This window comes from Grus americana, chromosome 26, assembly GCF_028858705.1.
Source record: "Grus americana isolate bGruAme1 chromosome 26, bGruAme1.mat, whole genome shotgun sequence".
Classification (NCBI taxonomy): domain Eukaryota; kingdom Metazoa; phylum Chordata; class Aves; order Gruiformes; family Gruidae; genus Grus; species Grus americana.
The window spans coordinates 5,302,621-5,323,301 of NC_072877.1; the positions used below are offsets into that span (position 1 = coordinate 5,302,621).

At 53.5% G+C, this 20,681-nt stretch overlaps 2 protein-coding genes across 2 annotated transcripts in view; one reads left to right on the plus strand and one right to left on the minus strand.

The window, feature by feature from the left end:
* SLC4A5 (solute carrier family 4 member 5) overlaps nt 1-8,998 on the plus strand; it is a 13,726-nt gene extending 4,728 nt beyond the window's left edge. Inside the window, exons 4-14 of the mRNA XM_054804359.1 lie at nt 202-263; nt 634-834; nt 1,556-1,669; nt 1,972-2,133; nt 2,872-3,050; nt 3,160-3,232; nt 3,402-3,470; nt 3,728-3,901; nt 4,052-4,213; nt 5,652-5,719; nt 6,335-8,998. Of these exons, the coding sequence (XP_054660334.1) occupies nt 202-263; nt 634-834; nt 1,556-1,669; nt 1,972-2,133; nt 2,872-3,050; nt 3,160-3,232; nt 3,402-3,470; nt 3,728-3,901; nt 4,052-4,213; nt 5,652-5,719; nt 6,335-6,500 (1,430 nt within the window). The 3' untranslated portion in view covers nt 6,501-8,998. The remainder of the gene's footprint in view (nt 1-201; nt 264-633; nt 835-1,555; nt 1,670-1,971; nt 2,134-2,871; nt 3,051-3,159; nt 3,233-3,401; nt 3,471-3,727; nt 3,902-4,051; nt 4,214-5,651; nt 5,720-6,334) is intronic.
* A 140-nt stretch (nt 8,999-9,138) lies between these two features.
* MTHFD2 (methylenetetrahydrofolate dehydrogenase (NADP+ dependent) 2, methenyltetrahydrofolate cyclohydrolase) lies at nt 9,139-17,597 on the minus strand. Its single transcript, XM_054804450.1, has 8 exons — nt 17,449-17,597; nt 14,958-15,142; nt 13,999-14,121; nt 13,394-13,546; nt 13,207-13,314; nt 12,950-13,042; nt 11,698-11,823; nt 9,139-11,035 (listed from the first exon to the last, which is right to left on the minus strand). The coding sequence occupies exons 1-8, from the start codon at nt 17,532-17,534 to the stop codon at nt 10,896-10,898; spliced, it is 1,014 nt and encodes a 337-aa protein (XP_054660425.1). The 5' UTR covers nt 17,535-17,597; the 3' UTR covers nt 9,139-10,895.
* Between the last annotated feature and the right edge of the window lie 3,084 nt (nt 17,598-20,681).

The following is a 20,681-nucleotide window of genomic DNA, read 5'->3' on the forward strand; positions in this document are numbered from 1 at the left end:
TCTCCCCAAATCCTTGTCCACCCTCGGGATGCCGATCCCTGCACGGCTCTTGGAGGATGCGCTCGACCCCACGTTTGCTTTTACGCTGGCCGGGCTGAGCCGTGCCTCTCCGGGTGAAGCCAGATATTAGCTGAATATCCATTATTAGCCAGAAACCTCAATATTAGCCAAAAACCTCAATAACAAACTCCTTTCCCGCAGCCAACGCGACCTTGTTCGATGCTTCAGCTCCAGTGGCACCAAACACCACTAACATTTCTCTGGTAAGCAGCTTTGCTCATCCCGATGGGAAATTTGGGACAAGGGAGGACAAATCCCAGGGACATTTGCACCCGGAGAGCGATGCACGCCAGCTCGGAGGGAGGGAAACACGCATTGATTTGGGTTCACAGTTGGGCTTGGCAGCACCAAATCCTCACTTTTTTGCCCAAATTAATAGCAACTCCGGGATATTCCCCGTGGTTATGGGGCTTCCAGTGGCAGTAGCCCTGGGACATACCCCTTTCCTTGCACGCTGCAATTCCTTAAACTGCTAATTTTGATTTTTTTTCTGGCAAAAGGAAATGCCCTTTTCCTAGCATGCTGCAATCCTTAAAATGCTAATTTTGCTTTTTTGGGGGGGTTTCTCCCCAGTACAATGCTATTAACCTAACAGCTCTGGACTGGACCCAGCTGAGTAAGAAGGAGTGTCTCAAATACGGCGGCAGCTTAGTGGGGAAATCCTGTAAATTCGTGCCTGACCTGGCCCTTATGTCCTTCATCCTCTTCTTCGGGACTTACTCCATGACCTTGACCCTGAAAAAATTCAAATTCAGCCGCTATTTCCCCACCAAGGTAAGGAAAGCGCTGGGTTTTACCTTCCTTTTTTTTCAAAAGACAGGAAAAATGGGAGCTGTTGGTCTCTTTGCTGGATGCAAAGAGCTCCAGGAAAATAAATCTATATTTCTAGGAGATGTTGGTAGCGATTAGAAGAATCCTCCCCAAGGTTTTAGCTATTGATTTGGCTCTTGCATGCTGAATAACCCATCACCTTGTGATGCAAAGGGGGGAAGTTCTGCATTTTGTGGGTTATACCCGGGTTACCCATCGGTAAGCAAAGCTGGAAAGCCTCAGGGAAGGATGCCGAAGCAGGAGCAAACCTCGCCATCCCATTAATTAAACCTCTCCATCCCATTAATTACCCTTTCCACCCCCATTTCCCCATCTTGCCTCCAGGTCAGGGCTTTCATTGCTGATTTTTCCAATGTCTTCTCCATCCTGCTCTTCTGCGGAGTGGATGCCTGTTTCGGACTGGACACCCCTAAGCTCCATATCCCCAGTATCATCAAGGTTCGGCCGCACCGGGGATGGGGGGGACACCCCTCACTTCTCCACCTGTGCTCTCTTTCCAGCTCCTCACTGGTTTTCGGGGAAAATCACGGCTCCTGCAGTGTCCGGGCACCTTCCTAAAAGCTACTTTGTCTTTCCTGAAACAGTATTCTAATTCTGTGACTTTTTTTTCCTTCCTTTTTTTGTTGGTTTTTTCCCCCTTTTCTCTTTCTCTCACTCCCGGCAGCTGCGTAAACTTATTAGCGATTTCTCTATCTTTATGTCCATACTAATGTTTGTGGGGCTGGATGTGCTTTTTGGACTCAACACCCCAAAGCTCCAAGTGCCTACTGATTTTAAGGTAAAAAAAAATAATAATAATAAAATCCCTTTCCAAAAGCGTTGCCAAAAACTTCCTTCCCCCCCCGTCCAGGATATCGCTGTTGGTGACGTGGGGAGTCCCAATGAGCATCCGAGGATAATTTGGGGTTGAGGCGTGTGGATGCTGGGGGGTGGTTTGGTTATTGATGCGTGGCGGTGGGATTCAGGGATGGAGACAGGATAGGATGATGCTCGGAGGTGATGGGGTTCAGGGGTGATCTGGGGCTCCCTGAAATGTCAGCACTTGGGTTTTTCTCCCCCTTTCTTCCCCCCCCCACCCAGCCCACCCGTGTGGACCGAGGGTGGTTCGTGTTTCCCTTCGGGAAGAACCCATGGTGGGTTTACCTGGCGAGCGCCCTGCCCGCCCTCCTCGTCACCATCCTCATCTTCATGGACCAGCAGATCACGGCCGTCATCGTCAACAGGAAGGAGCACAAGCTGCGGGTGAGCCGGGACTCGTCCCATGCTCGGGGGGGGGCACAGCATTGCGTCAGGTACCGCCTGCATCCCTGTGAGCACCTGCTTTTGGGGTGCAGATCAGGTGCCGCTGCAAGGCATGGGGGGGGGGGGTCCACCCCAGCTCACCCTTTCCTTTGCAAGCTGTATTCTTGGGGTGACAGAGCCTCTGGGGTGTTAAATTCACCTGATGCTGTAGGTAGGGTGGTGCAGCAGGGTGATGGGGGGGGGGGGGTACTGCAGCACTGGAAGGTGCAGCAAGGTAACACGGGGTGCGCTGTGGGCGATGCAGAGTGTGGCGTGGCAGTGTGGGGGTGCACTGCAGCAATGATGGGTGATGCGGGGTGCGCTGGAGGCGATGCAGGGTGTACCACGGCAAAGTAGGATGCATCAGAGTGATGCAGGGTGCGCCAGGGCAATGCAGGCTGCATCAGGGTAATGCAGGGTGCTCTGCGGCGATACAGGGTGACACAGGGCGCACGGCGGTGATGCAGAGTGCACTATGGCGATGCGGGGTGCACCGCAGTAATGAGGGGTGCTTCAGGGCGATGCCAGGTGCACGGTGGTGATACAGGGTGCACCATGGCGGTGCGGGATGCTTCGGGGGGGCAGGGGTCGCAGGGTACGTCCCAGGAGAAACCTCGCTTTGCTGGGCTCTGGGGTGAATACAGGAACAGTTTCATGAGCCACATTGCCCCCCCGACCCTCCTGGGTGCTGTGTTGCAGAAAGCAGCGGGCTACCACCTGGACCTGTTCTGGGTGGGCATCCTCATGGCTGTCTGCTCCTTCATGGGGCTGCCCTGGTACGTGGCTGCCACTGTCATCTCCATTGCCCACATCGACAGCTTGAAGATGGAGACGGAGACCAGCGCCCCAGGGGAGCAGCCCCAGTTCCTGGGTGTCAGGTGAGGAAGGTGTGGCCTCGCTCTTCCTCGGGGTGGCGGGGGAAGAGAATCCAGAGGCAGCAGCTGGTCCAGCCAGCATGGCCTCATCCTGCTTCTCTCGCCGTTCCAGGGAGCAGAGAGTGACGGGCATCATCGTCTTTGTGCTGACGGGGATTTCTGTCTTCCTGGCCCCTATCCTGAAGGTAAAACATTCCCATTCCCCCATCCCCACTCCCTCCCTGAGACTTTGGGGATCTGGGAAGAAACAGCTGGATTTTCGCCCCCACCATGGCCCCCAGCGTTGGTCCCTGTCCCTGGGAATGAGCTGCCGCCATCCTTGGGGTAAGCGCTGTATTTTTTCCATGTCCCCAGTACATTCCCATGCCGGTGCTCTATGGCGTCTTTCTGTACATGGGCGTCGCGTCGCTGAATGGCATCCAGGTAAGTGGTCCTCCTCCTCCTCTTCCTCCTTAATGGCCGTGAAGGGGTCCTACACTGGGATAAAAAGGGGAATTTTGACCCCAGAATTTGCATGCATCCAACATTTCCAGCTGCATGGCAGATAGCCAAAACCCTCTGAGAAACATCAAAAAGCCCCAAATTCCCCATTTTTGGGGACTAAAAGAGGGTTTATCTGGGCAACCTGGGAGCCTGGGGAATGGGGCCAAGGACTAACACCGGCCTTCGTCCCACTGCAGTTCTGGGACCGCTGCAAGCTCTTCCTCATGCCAGCCAAGCACCAACCCGACTATGTCTTCCTCCGGCACGTGCCATTACGTCGCATCCACCTCTTCACGCTGGTGCAGATCATCTGCCTGGCTGTCCTCTGGATCCTCAAATCCACCGTGGCCGCTATCATCTTCCCCGTCATGGTGAGGCCATCCCCTGGGCTGCTATTGCAGCCTCATTTAGATGATTTTTCTGAAATTTAAGGAAATTTGGGCTTGGTCCCGTGGTGATCCCCAGGTCTTGGGATGAGAGATGCTCTTGCAGATCCCACTCTTGCATCTCTCCCCTCCTAGATTTTAGCCCTGATCCTGGTGAGGCGGCTGCTGGATTTTGTCTTCTCCCAACACGACCTGGCCTGGATTGACAACATCATCCCCGAGAAGGAGAAGAAGAAGGAGGATGACAAAAAGAAGACGAAAAAAGGCAACAAAGGAGACAGCAGCAGCGATGAGGAGGTGGGTGCGGGATGAGTGGGGAGCTCCTGTGGATGGTGGAGGCATCCCGGACTGGCTGGGGAGGGAAAGGTCTCACCGAAACCTCCAGGGCGGTGCGTTTGGGATGAAGGTCTTTGATTCATGGAGGGGTTTCACTTTATATAGAGGAGCGGCTGATTGAGGGGCTTTAAGTGGTGCTCGGGCTGACCAGAGGCTCCCAGGATGCTCAAAGTGTCCAGAAAGCTGGAAAATTGTGGCAAAAATGAAATCCGTAGGGAAAAGAGCCAAAATCCCATGGCTGAGGGTACAGTACCCATCGTACAATGGCAAAGCATCATTAAACCCACGCAACCCCCTGCTACAAACCCTTCCCTGGGCAGAAGGGCTGAGTTTATTTGGGAAGAAGGTGGCAAAGCCTCCTCCTCCTCCTCATGCACCCACCTCCAGAGGTTTTTAGGTCCCTTTGGGTGCTTCAGGTGGTCTCAGAGCCTACCCAGGCACTGCCTTCACCGAATTTCCCCACTTTCTTCCACAGTTCCCACCTCCCTCAGTCATTAAGATCCCCATGGTGCCCCTGCCATCACAGCCCCGAAACGGGGGTCCCCATTGCCTCAGCCATAAGTAAAGAGCTCAGGAGCCCCTCTTGCGTTCCCAACTGCTTCCTAACTCTCGTCCCCGCAGTGGGATCCACTTGGCCACCGATGGCACTAACCCTGCTAAAAGACGCAGCCTGGATCCGTCCCGCCAACGTGGGGAGGCGAATTTGTTGTATTTAAAGCAAGTTTGAGAGAATGCAGCAGGCTCGGTGCTGCTAATAATTTTGTATTCCAGGTGGCTGGGAAGCCAGAACTCTTCTGGGTCTCTCCTCTGAACTAATCATGGTGGGGATTTTTGAAAAATAGATATATTTGGGAAGGTTTTGAGACACACCCCCCCCCCCCCCCCCCAAAAGGCAGGGGATGCAGAGCTTGTGGCGGCATTACCCTGGCTGTGAAAGAGTAGATGCGTTCAGTTTGGCTCAGCCTTCTGCCTGAACCACCATACATGAGCTGAGGCAAAGCCAGCCATGACCAAAAAAAATTTTCAGACTAAATCTGGGTAAGTTTATTCCAGCTCAGCACCAGGTTGCATCATGATGCTGGCACATTTTAACATAATTCATTGACTCTGTCCGCGAGCTGCTGCTAGCAGGGGCTGGGGGGGGAGAGAGGGAGCGGGGGGGGGAACGGGGGGGGGGACGACAATGGGGCTGGGGGGGCACAACACAACCTTTCTCTAATCACCCCCAAAAAAAAAAAAAAACCCCCATCATTTCTTGGGAGCTTTTCTCCTCCTCTCACCATCCAGAGGATGGCGGACACCGTAGCAGGTTGGAGGGGGATGCCGAGTAATTTTTTTTTTTTGGGGGGGGGGGGCTCCTTCCTCACTGGGGAAGTGGTTCACCTCCATGTCCCCTCAGGAAAGAGGTCCTCCACCTGGAGCTTTGCGTTCTGATTCCTCCCCGAATGGTTCAGACCTGGATCGCAGGTAAATGGCACCAAATGGGCTCCCCTATCCCCGGGGCGGGGGGACCAGCACCCACCATGGGGACCATTTTCGGGGTCACTGGCTGATGCGCCTGCTCCTCGCTTGAGCCAGTTGCCATCATCCTTGGCCATTTCTGAAACATCCAAGCATATTTTTGCAGCATCTCTCTGTATTTTGGTTGCTTTCATTTGCTGGCCCCAGCTGTCGGGTTGCTGGGAGCGGGGCTGCGCGGGATGGCACAGCCCGAGAGGGTTTCCAGCAATAAAAATACTGCTGGACAACAGCCACGGGGATTTTTAGGATTGGGATGTACATCTGAATCCTGAAAGCTTGGGATTATTCTTCACCTGCAGCTGTGACTTCTGCAGATTGTCCATATTAAATGCAAAAGATCCTATTTTTATGTTTGGGTTTTTTTTGGTTTTTTTTTACTGGTGGTAACACCATCCGGAGCCCTTTGCTGGGGGGGGGGGGGGGGGGGGGGGGGGGGGGGGGGGTGTGTGTGTGTGTTGGGATGTGGGTACCCATGCTCAGATGCTCATTCCTCTCTCTCTCTCTCCCTCTCTCTCATTCTCTCTCTCTCCTCTCTCCCTCTCTCCCCCCCCCCCCCCCCAGTATTACGCTTCACCTGAAGATTTCATGCCCATCGTCTCCCGCATTTAACTACTCCCGAAACCCCATCTGTGCCGTGCCCCAGGTGAAGATAGAGATGGAGTCGGACTATGAGGACACCGACACCGAAAAACCACCTCGGGACATGGGCAGTGAGACCACACTATAGTCCCACGCAGCACTTCCTCTGCGATTTATATATATATATAGATATTTATATATTCATATATATATATAAAGCAAATTGGGCTTATTTTTCTATGTGAGATGGAGGAGACCGGTGGCCCCAGGGGTCCATTGCTCCGGTAGTTTTTAGCACCATGAGTTAAATGCGTTGTTGAATTTCCTCCCTTTTTGTTGGGCGAAGGCATCACCACTGGCAGCGAAACGAGGCTGAAAAGGTGGAGTTGATGATTTTTTTTTTTAACCTCTGCTCACCTCAGAAGCCGCTGCTGGGCTGGAGAAGCTGAAGGTGGTTGGGACTGTGGGAGCAGCTGGGCTGGGGTGATGTTTTCAAGGGGGATTTTTGGGATGGGGAGGAGGTTTGCATGGCTGAGAAGGAAGGGGGAGCACACGTCCCTGCTCCCCGATCTCTGAAATCACAGTGCCGCTCTCGAGGAGTCGTTTCATGAAGGGGATGGTGCATGGGCCTTTGTGTTGGCAAGAGGATGCCAGTCCAAGCCTTCTTTGCAGTACAGCATCCCAGGCGTGGCGGTGGGCATGCAGGAGGGATTCGGGGTGGATGCATATGAGGGGACAAGAAGGCACGGCAGGGTTGTAAAGGAGCCAGGGGCCCGGAGTGATGCCCCGGGAAGGAAAGGCGGAAAAGCAGCTCAGGTTTAAGGTTGTTGAGGGCAGCCAGGCTGCAGCCGGAGAGCAGAGCAGGGGCCTTGGTTTCCACAGGGAACAGGGAACATTTTCTGCAGGCAGGGGGGCATGGTTTCTACCAGGAAATGGTTGCTGCAGCAAAGCCATTCAGTCGCCAGTCCCCATGTCCTCACCCACAGCTCTCCCAGGGCCACCTGTAGCCCCACGGGTTGTTACAGCCCTATCTCTTCCTCCAGCCAGGAGCCATGATCTGGCTGGAGCAGCCTGTCTGCCTGCCCAGCCCCTGCGCAAGGGCCTTTGCACCCACCCCAGCTCCTCCATCCCAGTTATTCGCACGTGGCTTAACAGCCAGCAGCTCCTAACAGGGAGGGGAAAGCAAGCCTGTCCCCCCCCCCCCACGTACCCACCCGTGCTTTTGGGCTTGCATCCAGCAGCTCCCAGCTTGGTCTCCGCTGGCATTTTGGCTCCGCAAAGGGGTCTTCCCTCCCACCGCTGCCTTCAGGTCCTCCGGGAAAGGAAGGGAAGGGAGCAGGGCAGGAGCCAGCACCAGCATCAAGCTCAGTTTGGCTCTGTCCAGGTCTCACCACCTTTTTTTTCCCAGCAGCACCAGGGGGGTGATGAAGCTTTTAAAGGAGTTTGGGTTTTGGGGTTTTTTTCCCCTCTTTCCACAGGCTAAGCCCAGCTGCAGTTTAGAAACACTGGTCTGAAGCAACCCTCTCAAATCTGTTTCTTTTCCTTAATTTTGCTAGATGGATTCTTTATTTTTTTTCTCTATTTCAAATCTCACAGAGCCCTAAACCCTTACCCTGAGCAGAAACAGCCTACCTGATATTTATACCAGCCATACAGGGGTTTCTGGGACACCAGTTAAATACTGCAACTGGTCTGAACCTTTGCATGGAACAGATCCCAGTTCTCTGTAAATAGTTGAATCCAACAAAGACTTGAAGGCAATTTCATATTTATAGCAATTTTTTTTTCTGGTTCAAGTACATTTCATAGGGAAACATGGCAAGATAAAGAACACGGCATTACTCCCGTCACCACTCAAGAGCCATGTAGCTTGATGTTAACATTAAGATTTCAACTTGAACACATTGTTGTCTGTTTTGTAGCATTTTGTACCCATCTCCTGTGTGGTAGCTGAAGTGGGATACAGGTAGGCTTATCATTTTAATGAAACAGGTTTATTTGCTTTACCCGGTACACAACACCCACCCCAGAAAGGCTTTGCGGACTCTGGTAGATGTTTCCTAGAGCAGAGCTGAAGGCAGTCTAGCATCCAGCTCATTTTGACTAAATTTGTCCATTTCGCAAGGCTCATAACATGGTTTATACTTTTGTATATGAACACAGTGGAACATCTCAAGAGTTGCCACCTCCATCACAGTACCGCATTAGCCATTTTGTATTTATCTGCAATACAACCCAATAAACCTCGTTTCAATGAGTCTCTTTAGTGTCTTTCTGGTGCAGAGTCCTCCAACCTCAGCTCTCCTTCCCACATTTAGTGTTTTTATGAGTGCTCTCCCCTCCAGGAGAGGGCCACAAACATGGAGTTAGTGCTGACTCACCAAGCACCTCCAGCAACAGCCCTTTAATGTCACCACAAACCTTTCCTGCTCCCAAAAAGGTGGGATCAGTCTTTCCAGGGACTACATGAAGAGGAAGGAGTCCAAGGTCTACCTCACTACCCACAAACAACACTGCCTGTAAGTTTTTTCCATCCTGCCAGCAGCAGCACAACCCCAGGTAAGGTCTGCATTCAATGGATAATTAGAGCTTGCAAACTCATTAGAGGACTGAGTGTACACTTGTCGTGGTTTAGGCCCAGCCGGTAGCTGGGTGCCACGCGGCCGCTCACTCAGCCCTCCCCAGCGGGATGGGAGAGGAGAAGTATAACAAAAGGCTTGGGTCGAGATAAGGACAGGGGGAGATCACTCACTAATTACCATCACGAGCAAAACAGACTGAATGTAGAGAGGGAATTCATCTCATTTATTACTAGGCAAAACAGAGTAGAGCAATGAGAAATGAAATCAACTCTTAAAACACCTCCCCCCACCCCTCCCATCTTCCCGGGCTCAACTTCACTCCCGGCTTCGACCTCCTCCCCCCTCAGCGGCACAAGGGGACAGGGAGTGGGGGTTACGGTCAGTTCATCTCACGGTGTTTCTGCCGCTTCTTCATCCTCAGGGGGAGGACTCCTCTCATCGTTCCCCTACTCCAGCATGGAGTCCCTCTCCCACAGGGTGCAGACCTTCAGGAGCAAACTGCTCCAGCATGGGTCCCCCACGAGGTCACAAGTCCTGCCAGCAAACCTGCCCTGGCGTGGGCTCCTCTCTCCACGGGTCCACCAGTCCTGCCAGGAGCTTGCTCCAGCATAGGCTTCCCACGGGCCACAGCCTCCTTCAGGTGCCTCCACCTGCTCCGGCGTGGGGTCCTCCACGGGCTGCAGGTGGAATCTCTACACCCCCTCATCCTTCCTCCATGGGCTGCAGGGGGACAGCCTGCTTCACCATGGTCTTCACCACGGGCTGCAGGGGGATCTCTGCTCCGGCGCCTGGAGCACCTCCTCCCCCTCCATCTGCACTGACCTTGGTGTCTGCAGAGTTTCTTACATCTTCTCACTCCTCTCTCCGGCTGCAAAAGCTCGCTCTCTCTAAGTGTTTTTCTTCTTCTTAAATATGTTATCACAGAGGCGCTGATTGGCTTGGCCTTGGCCAGCGGCGGGCCCGTCTTGGAGCCGGCTGGCATTGGCTCTGTCAGACACAGGGGGAGCTTCTGGCAGCTTCTCACAGAAGCCACCCCTGTAGCCCCCCCACTACCAAAACCTTGCCACACAAAACCCAACACAACACTGTCACCTTGATGTAGTTCAGGAAAAAAGTAACCTTAGTTTAGTTTTTAGGGGTTTTTTTCTTAGCTAAAAAAGCTGTGTAGGGACAAGAGGGAGCTTGCAGCACAAGTGCTTTAATAAACTATTTCAGGGGCAGCTTGCCTTTTCTGGGAGAAACTTGCTTGCTAATAGTTCTAGGACACAGGCAGGATATGGGATTTTTTCTCTTGTACTTTATTTAGAGTTATTCACTAAGTACTTGTACACTTTACAATACAGTCCAGGAAACCACCTGTCTGCCCGATGTAGATACCAACAGCCCACCCATTTTTTGGTTAGAAAAAAGGCTTTTAAAAAAGTCACCACCCAACTAGCAAAAAAAAAAAAAACAGCTTAGCTGCACACTAGGAGAACATGTTACAACAGATCTGCTGCCCCAGCTGAGAACAGATATATGGCTCTTATTTTCAAGTAATTCTTCTACAGAAGAGCTTAACTCAAACTAAACATGAAGACTCCAGCATGAGTCAGACACAAGCAGACCCTAGAGGCCGCTGCTTTTGTACCACAGAGCAGTGCTCTGCCTCCCCCCGGGATTGCACCAGGCTCCCAGGGGAGCTGCACCCCCAGGATCCCAACTGCTGCCTGGTCCCTACAAGAGCAGGGCCAGCTTTCTAGAAGAGCTAGCTTAAAATCAAGCAGCTTCACTCACACAAGGAGGCCAGGAGTGTAGATGCTTCCACCTCAGTACGACTAACGTGCATATGCTTCAGCTTCAAATAAATATCTATTGCCTCAGAATAGGAAATTCCAATAAAATAAATAAAAATATTGCATTTTCTATCGGCCTGTTTGGCATTGTTTGGAATGTCATGTTCAGTGCTAGAGAGTCCCACATTAAGCAGTTAGTGCTTCCAGCTCTTTGGGTTTCAACAGCTTCTTGGCAGCAATGATGGTGTTCTTCATCAGCATGGCAACCGTCATGGGCCCAACGCCCCCGGGGACCGGAGTGATGTAGCTGGCTTTCTTCTTCACCCCTGCAGGAAGGAAGGCTACAGCTCAGCATGCACAGCAAGAGCGGCAACACTTTGCTCAAATTCCTTCAAGACTGCCAGCTAAGGAAGCTTAGTTTTTCAGGGTGGAGTTTCCCCCCCCCCCCCCTCTGTTCTATCCATCCCTGCTCCCGAGCAAACTTAACTGCTAAGCCCAAGCTAGGGGAAGACATAAAAGCAAGGTCTAAGAGCACAGAAATGTCAAGTTCAAGACCAGACGTGGGTTTCATGCAGGCCCTTGAGGGTGGCCACAAAGTACCAACAGCCTGCACATTCACCCTCTCCCTTTCTTCCAGGAGGAGCTTCCAGCATCTTTCACCCATCTGGGCACTGTTGCAGCTGAGCTGTAAGCAAGGCCAGCAAATAGCAACCCAGAAGGTAAGTTCTGTGTGGTTTTATTTAAAAGCAGGAGTACAAGTGATGAATTGAAGCAGAGCAACATAACTGCTAAGGTTCAGGATAAGTCTCCTCTGCCTTGCAGCATACAGCTTTGCCATGGCATATTATGGGATTATTGGATGCACCAAGCAAGAGAACAAAAGCACTGGTCTGCATCTGCTCAGTCCATGAACCAGGACTTTTGCCTCCCCTTCTCGGCACCCTGGATGTTTGATGCTCCAGGAACCAGATGCAGAACCTGTCCATACCTTCAAAATCCACATCCCCAACCAGCTTTGATTTGGCAGTGACGGGATCCTGCACCCTCGTTATCCCCACATCAATAACCGCAGCTCCTTCTTTGATCATATCGGCCGTGATCAGATTGGGTATGCCTGCAAGAAGAGAACAAAACCACACGCTTGTGGGGGCGCTTAACAGCCCCCCTGCTCCCCCTTACCCCACCTTCATGTTCCATTTTGACCCACCCAGGCCTTCCTAAAGATACAAATCTACCCACAGTTACACAATCCAGTGCTAATCCTTGATGTTCAGCTCAAGCAGGAATTTGAGTGGTTTACTTAGAACCTCAGAGCTGAAGTCCACCCCCAGAAAGAGGTCTGGCAAAGCAGTGGGGCCCACAGCATCCTCTCCACATTCAAACCTTAAAGCTCACATTTGAAGCCTGCGGCTGTGTTTGTTCACACAGCTCCAGCAATGTTTTTGCACCTGCACCAAGTCAGCAAGCTGGAGCAGCATCCAAGACCACCACAACCAGTTGGCAGCAGCACTGGCTTCACCCAGGGGCTGTAAAACACCCAGCATAGGAGGGAGAGGGGTGGGGAGCAGCTGCCTGGGGCTAAGCCACCCTTTGAGGGTGGGGTGCATTTGTCTGGTTCTGCCAGATATGCCTCGTTTTCTCCCCTCCCTCCCCACAGGCTCACACCCAGCTTCTGCTGCCAAGCAGACACCCCAAATCAGCTCAGCGCCTCTGCTGCTGAGTTACCTCCATGCCAAGGGGACAGCCTGAAGCAGAACACACCTCCAAGCCATTCCTTGTGCTAGGAAGATGGCACTGCAGCTGCCCCTCAGCACTTTGACTGTCTCTAGGTAAGCAGATACTATCTTGGCTTTTTCCTCCTCCCCACATAAATACAGAACTGTCTGCATGTGCACCCAGCCTGCCTGTGGCTGTTCTCCCACATACCCAGCCCTCCTGCCAGATGTTCTTTTACATCTCAAAGGCAGGGCTACAAACAGCTCTGTTAAGAAGATCAAGTATGTGGCTCCTAGGCTTAATCACAGGATTAACTGTGGCTCAGAACAGCCCCTCGCTCACTGTCCTAGCCCTCACCTAGGGCAGCTGCAGGCAGCCATGAGAGCACCGGACTCTCCTACACTGCCAGAGCTGCTTCTGACAGGGAGGCCCCAGGACATTCAATACCAACAGGATTGTCTGCTGCAAGCAAGGATTCCCATCAGAAACACCACGCACCCTCCATGTGCCTTGCCGGGTCTTACCTGCTGCTGCTACCACAATATCGGCACGGATCGTGTGTTGCTTCAGCTGCTCCTTGGGAGTGTAGCGGTGGGATATTGTGACTGTGGCATCACCTGCAAGAGCCATTACATGGAATTTTTTAATTCCCATTACTACCCAAAGCCAGCCAGACTCCCTAAAGGACTGGTTTAGGTGCCTAAAGAGGCTGGTGAGACAGGCCAAGGGCTTCCTCCTGCAGCTGCCTGGCATGCAGGCTCCACGGCCACCAAGCCCTTACCTCCCGGACGCTCGTGCCTGCCATCTGTATGCAGCAACATGGCTATGGGCATGCCCACATTCTTTGACCTGCCAGCCACCACCACGTTTTTCCCCAGCGTTGGGATGCCTGCAGAGAACAAGACAGTCTTAAACCAAAGACAAGCTGCAGTTATGCCAGCCAGCAGCCAAATATTGCAGCAGCTTACCAGTTCTCTTAATGATCTCCCACACCCCCCACGGGGTAGCCGGCAGCATGGAATACTGGTCAAGGCACATGCGCCCCACATTTATCACATGAAAGCCATCAACATCTTTATCTGGAGTCACAGCATTACAAATCTTGCGTTCATCAATATGCTCTGGAAGAGAAGAAAATGCTTTAGTCCCAGAGATCAGCCAAAAAACCTGCTCTCTGCAGTCAACCAGAGCCCTGACAGAATTTGGAAGCCTGAAGCTACTCAAGACATCCAACAAGCTCAAGGCCAACAGCTCCCAGCAAAAAGGGGACTGGAATCACTTTGGGACTACAGCATCATCAACACAGAAAGGCTATTTTTAGGCAGCTTCAGCATCACAACCAAGTTCAAACTTCTGGCTCTGGAAGCTGACACTCCCCACACAGGAAGAGATTTCTGTGACCCCCAGCCACCTAACTCCTCCAGGCAACTGCATGATGGAGTAGCTGCATCGTGGCAGGCTGCCACTTCTCATGTCACAAGACAGCCCCCATGCTGCCACTCCTCCTCCTGGCACATACAAACCCTGAAAAGCTTTATTTAAAAATGAAACAGATATAAATCTGGCTACTCACCAGGTAAAGGGAGCTGTACTAACAGGCCATCCACATTGGCATCGTTATTGAGTTTGCCGATCAAATCCAGTAGCTCCTCTTCGGAAACAGAAGCTGGCCTGAGGATGGTCTCACTGCTGATTCCTGTGCAATCATTGCAAGCACCACATTAGAGCTGTGTGTCCACAGGTGGGAGAGCAACTTTCTTAATCTGTGCAGATTTAAGCTATTTAGAGCTATTTCATTGCTCTACCAAATCTGATAGGCACACACCAAGGGTTGTATGTATACTTTTTGTAACAGCAAGCACCTTCCATGCTGGAGACTTTCACCAGACTTGCAAGTTACACTTAAGGAGAATTAGTATCGGTCTAGTGACCTGGGAAAGGCTATTAGAAAGCAGAGACCCTTTGAGTGCAGGGAGGGCTTGGAGAAGCCTAACCAAAGCATGCTACAATGAGGATGCAGCCGCACGTCCTGTGCTCCCTCTTGGCACAGTAAGGAGAGGACATTAGCCTAAAAATCTCAGCTCCAAACGTGGCTTTGGCAGCACAGAACCCAAGGAGAAGTTAAACCATTTATTGCCCCAACCCCTTTCAGCACAAGGGCCTCGGCTTGCGAGACTGGAAGGAATGGGAGCATAGCAAGGCTGCTGAGTGCATCTCAGTTAGCTGAGGAAAGGCAGCAAATCAGAGCCCTGCCTGGGCTTTATGTGGCCCTAGGAAGGCTAGAAATCTAAACTACACAGCTTGATGTTGCCCTGAAAGATTCAAATGGCACAATGCACATGTGAACCATGTTTATTAACTACATCCCAGTACAGCAAAGGCAGCCAAAACAGTCGCAGCAAATGCTGGACAACGGTGAATTGCTACATAGCCAAGGTGAAAAGCTGACAGATAAATACATCCCCCAGCATAGAGAACTCCCAACTAAACAGTCACTTGCTCCGCTTGTTCAGAAGAGAGCGCAAAACGTACCAACGTCAGCAGCCGCTTTGGTTTTGTTCAGTACGTAGGAGTGACTCGCTGGATTTTCACCAACAAGAACAACACTGAGGTGAGGTCTCTTGTTTCCAGCCGCTACCCACTGCTCAACCTCGTGACGGGCTTCCTGCCTGATCTGTCGGGCCAGCTTCCTTCCAGAAATCACAACTGCATCATCTCTGTGACAGAAAAAAGCATTACCAGAGAGGTCAACATTGTTAGGACCATCAAATCCAAGCTCTGTGCAACATAGGCCAGGAAGAACAGACACCAACAGCAAGCCAGGGCAGAAAAGGTTCTTTAACTCAAGCTCTGTACAAGCCTACTGCATCTTCACTCCAAAACACGTGAAGCAGTACACGTCTGTCTTCATTTACACCTTTGCTGCCCAAAGATAGGATCAGCAAACAAAACTGCCAGAGGGACAAGCTTATTTACACAGCCTGAGGAAGCACATGCACAATTCTCCACAAGGCCAAGAGTCCACATTTATTGTTCACCTGGCACGTGTTTCAAGCTAAGATACAATTAGCTTCCATTTTTAGAACGCAGATCACCCATTCCTTGCAGCGAGACTGTCACGCTTTCGCAAAGGATTAGACCGTCACCCACCTTGCACAAGGCAATCTCATGCCCTCCCCTGCTCACATAATTAATGCCACCACTACAGTCATGTCTTCAGGCTGATAAAGCTGGGGGTACGTGGCATCACCCCCTCTGACAGGCTCCAACACCTAGCTGGAGCAGAAGGGACATTTGCCTCCTCGAACCACATCAGAACAGCTCCCCACGTACATTTCTGGTCTAAATCAGTAACAGGAATATCTAGTCACTGCCAAACACATTCCAGGCAACTGGACACCCTGCAGTATATAGAAAGGCTCTAGCTTGACCTACAGCTAGCTGGGAGGCTGTGGCTGCCAGCCCCCACTCACAACAGGTTGTCCACACTCCTCACACTTGTTTTTTCCTTCAGGTTATCACTACAACTCTTAGTTGAACATTCTTCTCATTTACAAATCCCCTTGTGAGGTGATTCACCTTTGCAAGCTTCACTACAGCATTTAAGTCTTGCCTTGCTTGACTAGCACCTTACTCATTTGCCCAATTATTCCTACCTCTGTGCCAGAGCAGGCAAAGATGGTCCCTGCAGCATTCTTGTCATTTACGGTGCCTTCCCGAATCCCAAGAACCAGCCCACTTCCAAAGCAATCACCAAGCAATATACACAACTCCACAAGCTGCTCAACTCACCACAGGAATCCAGGTGACAACTGGCACACAGGAGAAAGTTTCCATTCCTCCCTGCACCACCATCCAACAGGAACGAGCTGAATTGCTGCAGTTTCTCCTCAAAAAACCCTCAGCTGCCTGGTGTACAGGCTTTCTCCTACCAGGATCTCACATTAAGTCCAACCCTTCTGTTTTCTGACCTTCTCTAGGTATGATCCTGGTCCCAGAGCTCTGGGGACAGACCCACGTCTGCACCAGACAGCCACAAGGTAGGAAAGCTTTTTGCCTATATACTTAGAGATGTGGACAATCTTTTGTGCTTTCTTAATCCCTGGCCTACTGAAATGTCATTTTCCCCATTTACTGGGAAGTAAATGTTACTTCATCCCTAATAGCAATTGCCCCAGTTAAATTTATTTAACAACAACCAGTAAAAACCCATCCCGGACCAGCTCAGTCCACTGGCCATTAATTATTATTTTAGCTTCAGAGCTAGACCTGCAACAAACTACCAGATGCTCACTTAGATGTAAAGGGAATTATTACAAGCACCTGGCAAGTCCAGAAACAGAGAATTCATGAAGTCAGAGAGGCCTCATGCCAAGAGCCTACCCAGACCTTCCCCTTACGTAAGCCTGAGGTCAGGGTGCCCGGCCTGGGGTTCCAGGGGATGGGGAGAAGCATCAGCCCCCTCCCCTCTGGGAGCTGTAGGGAAGCCAAAATTAAGAGCTCGGAGCCCTGTTTTTAGGGAAGAGCAGTGAAACCAAAGCACCCGAGCAGCAGCAGCTGCTCCCTCAAGGGCTGTTTCCGTGCCAAATCCATGGAGAGGGCACGGGGCACAGAAACGGAAGGGGAGAGTCAGTTGTTGCACGGTCCGAGCCGGGGGCGGGATGCTCGGGGGTCTCTGGTCCCTCTCACAGCGCTTAAACCCGGGCTGAGCCCCGAGAGGCGCCGCCAGGGGTGCGAGGAGAGCCCGGCAGCGCCGGTGCCCCTGCCCGGGGAGAGCTCGGCACACACCACGCAAGGCGGGAGCAGGATTTCATCAGCCTGCACCGCCCGGGGCGGCCGCTGGGGGCCCGCCTCATTCATTCCCGGTACGGGGGAGCCGGGCCTACCCCGGCTCAGGGGGTGAAAGAGGGAGGGGGCCGGGCCGGGCCTCCCCCTCCTCAGCCCACCCTGCACCGGGACTGGGCGGAGGCGACGGGTGGGCCCCGCTGACCCCCTCCCCCCATAACCCCCGCCCGGGCCGTACCTGGGCGCGCTGAGGTGGAGGCGGCGGCCGCGGGGGCGCAGCGCGGCGCAGCCGAGGGTGCGGAGCGGGCAGAGCGCGGTTGCCATGGCAGCGGCGGAACGACAGTGGGCGGCGAGGGACACGCGGCAGGAGGCAGCAGTAGTGGTCCCCGCGCCTCCCGTCGCTTTTTATAGCGCGAAGGGACCGTCCCGTCCCGCCTCGCGGCCCGCGGGAGCCAATCGCCGCGGCGAGCGGCACGGAGGGGAGAGTTGAATGGTGGTGGAGAGGGAAGGGGCGGGACGGAGCAGGCGCTCCCCGGCTGCGATTGGGGTAGAAGGAGAGAGGTGCTAGGGTGAAGGGGTAGGCGGGGCAGAGGGAGAAGGGGGGAGTGATTGGTGGAGACGGGCGGGGCTTCTCCTCCCTAATTGGGCACAGCGGCGCTCATTGGCTGGGCCCAGGGGGGTAAGAGGGGCTGCAAGAGGGGCTGCGGGTTGCGTAAGCGAGGGGCGGGGCTGGGGCCGGGCTGGGCGTAGGGGTCAGGGTCAGGGTCAGGGTCAGGGTCGGGATCGGGATCGGGATCGGGATCGGGATTAGGGCTGGGGTCAGGGCTAGGCCTGGGACGGAACCTGGGGTTAGAGCTGGTACTGGGGTTAGGACTAAATATGGGATTGGGGTTAGGATTGGGGCTGGAAGCTGGGACTGGTCTTAGAGCTGGAATTAGGGATAGGGCTAAATACGGGATTGGGGTTAGGGCTGGAGCTGGGATTGGGGCTCGGTTTATGTTTTAGATTGGGATGAGATTAAATATGGGACTGTGAGTACATATAAAACTGGACTGAGATTGAGATTAAGATTAGGGTGAGCTTTAGTCTAGGGACTAAGCGTGCGCAAACCAGGAAAGGCAGCTTGGTTGGTAAGAAATAGGGGAGATTTTCACTGCAGGAGTCACTGGTATTGTCCCACCCCTCCTTGAGCATCCCAAAACCTCAGGGCGAGCCAGGCGCTTCCAGCTCCGCGCAATCCCAGCGTGGCGGGGCCAGGAAGCCGGATCCTGCACCCGAAGAGGCGCTGGGCACCCGTCCGTCAGCATCCATCGACGGCAGGAGGGAGCCGTTACTCACCGGTTGTGTTTCTCCGCCATTTCCATCCAAACTCTCCACAGGTAGAAAAATGAAAGGCTTTTGTGCAAAACTAAATACCGTGAATTAATTTTTTTAATAGAATTTGGCGTTTGCTGGCCCGTGGCACCAGATCAGGTCAGGATGGGCGTGAACGATGCTCCCCAGTATGGCAGAGAAGGAAGCAAGAAACCTGCATGGAGAAGAGGTAAAAGGAGAGTCTGTGAGTCCTTGGGAACCCGTGCTGAGTGAGTTTAGCCATCTCCCGCATGTTTATTTTCCTCAGCTTTACCCTACGTACCCCTTGAGCTGTGAAAGATGTCCTTGGAGGTTTATCCCAAGGTCGTTGAGGTGCTCGGTAAAGTCTGGAGAGGTTTTTATGCCTCCATGTGTCCAATAAATACCGAGGATCGCCAGCCGCCGTCCCTGTGACATGCCCCAGCGCAGCTTGCTCCACACGGTGCTGTTTGTGAGAGCTGTGGGCCTGGCTGCGAGCTAAAACCACCTCAGGGTGTTTATTTCAGTTTTTAACTTGTTTAGAGCAGTCACGGTGACTCCCTAATTTCAGAAGTAATTTTTTAGGTCAATAACAGTAGCTCCTTGCTAAGACAAGGGCTGAAGAGGTCGCATAGCTGCCAAAAAAAAGGTGAAAATCTGCAGAAATCAGCCCTGGGAAAAGGGTTTGACAAACTTCAGGATGTTTGGGGGGAATTTCAGCCTGTGAAGTTGGTCTAGGGGGCTGGATTGGCCATATGGGTCCGGCCTGGTGCAACGCTGAAAACTGGGGCTGAAATAAAATGGTGGTGCTTAGGGGGGTGGGTTAGGGGGGTGGGGAAGTGCCTGTGAATTGGGGGCACCTGGGGGGAGGAAGGTCCATGGTGGAGGGGCCCCAGGCCCATGAGGAGGGGGCTCTGGGGGTTCCCAGACCCATGGAGGGCCCCCAGACCCATGCGGGGGGGTCTCTGGGGGTCTCCAGGCCTGTGGGGGTCTCCAGGCACATGGGGAGGGGGCTTTGGGAGTCCCCAGGCCCGTGGAAGGGCAGAGGAACCGGAAGTTCCGGAGGGAAACCAAATGAAATTCAACAAGTGCAGGGTCCTGCACCCAGGGAGGAACAACCCCAGCACCAGGACAGGTTGGCAGTGACCTGCTGGGAAGCAGCGCTGCGGAGAAGGACCTGGGAGTCCTGGTGGACAACAAGCTCTCCATGACCAGCAGTGTGCCCTCGTGGCCAAGAAGGCCGATGGTGTCCTGGGGGGCATTAAGAGCAGCGTGGCCAGCAGGTCGAGGGAGGTTCTCCTCCCCCTCTACTCTGCCCTGGTGAGGCCACATCTGGAGTTCTGTGTCCAGTTCTGGGCTCCCCAGTTCCAGACAGACAGGGAACTACTGGGGAGAGTCCAGCGGAGGGCTGCAAGGATGACGAGGGGACTGGAGCTTCTCTCGTACGAGGAAAGGCTGAGAGAGCTGGGGCTGGTTAGTCTGGAGAAGAGAAGGCTGAGAGGGGATCTGATCAATGCTTCTAATTATCTAAAGGGCGGGTGTCTAGAGGAAGGGGCCAGACTCTTCTCAGTGGTGCCCAGCGACAGGACAAGGGGCAACGGGCACAAACTGGAACACAGGAAGTTCCATCTGAACATGAGGAAAAACTTCTTCCCTCTGAGGGTGACCGAGCCCTGGGACAGGCTGCCCAGAGAGGTTGTGGAGTCTCCTTCTCTGGAGAGATTCCAAACCCGCCTGGACACCATCCTGTGCGACCTGCTCTGGGTGATCCTGCTCTAGCAGGGGGGTTGTCCCTTCCCATGCCTACCATTCTGCTATTCTGTGGGGGGGTCCCAGGCCCATGAGGAGGGGACTTTGAGGGTCCCCACGCCCACGGGGCAGGGGCTCTGGGGGTGCCCAGGCCCGTGGGGTGGCCCCCCCAGGCCCATGAGGGGGGGCTCTGGCAGTCCCCAGGCCTGTGGGGGGTCCCCAGGCCCATGAGGGGGGACTCTGGGGGTCCCCAGACCCGTGGGGGGCCGAGGCTGGCACGGCCCCACGTGTACCTCGGCCCGGGGCTGTTGCCATGGTGATGGCGTCGTGCGTGACCCCGCCTCCTTCAGCACGAAGCCCTTCCCCCTGCCTGAGCTCTCGCGAGAGTTG

Excerpts from the sequence above, each read along its gene's own strand:
- MTHFD2 (XM_054804450.1), bottom strand. The coding sequence starts at position 17,534 with ATGGCAACCGCGCTCTGCCCGCTCCGCACCCTCGGCTGCGCCGCGCTG. Across the intron at positions 14,122-14,957 it reads CAAAGCGGCTGCTGACGTTG|GAATCAGCAGTGAGACCATC; the intron begins GTACGTTTTGCG and ends ATGATTGCACAG. Across the intron at positions 11,824-12,949 it reads TATTGTGGTAGCAGCAGCAG|GCATACCCAATCTGATCACG; the intron begins GTAAGACCCGGC and ends CTCTTCTTGCAG.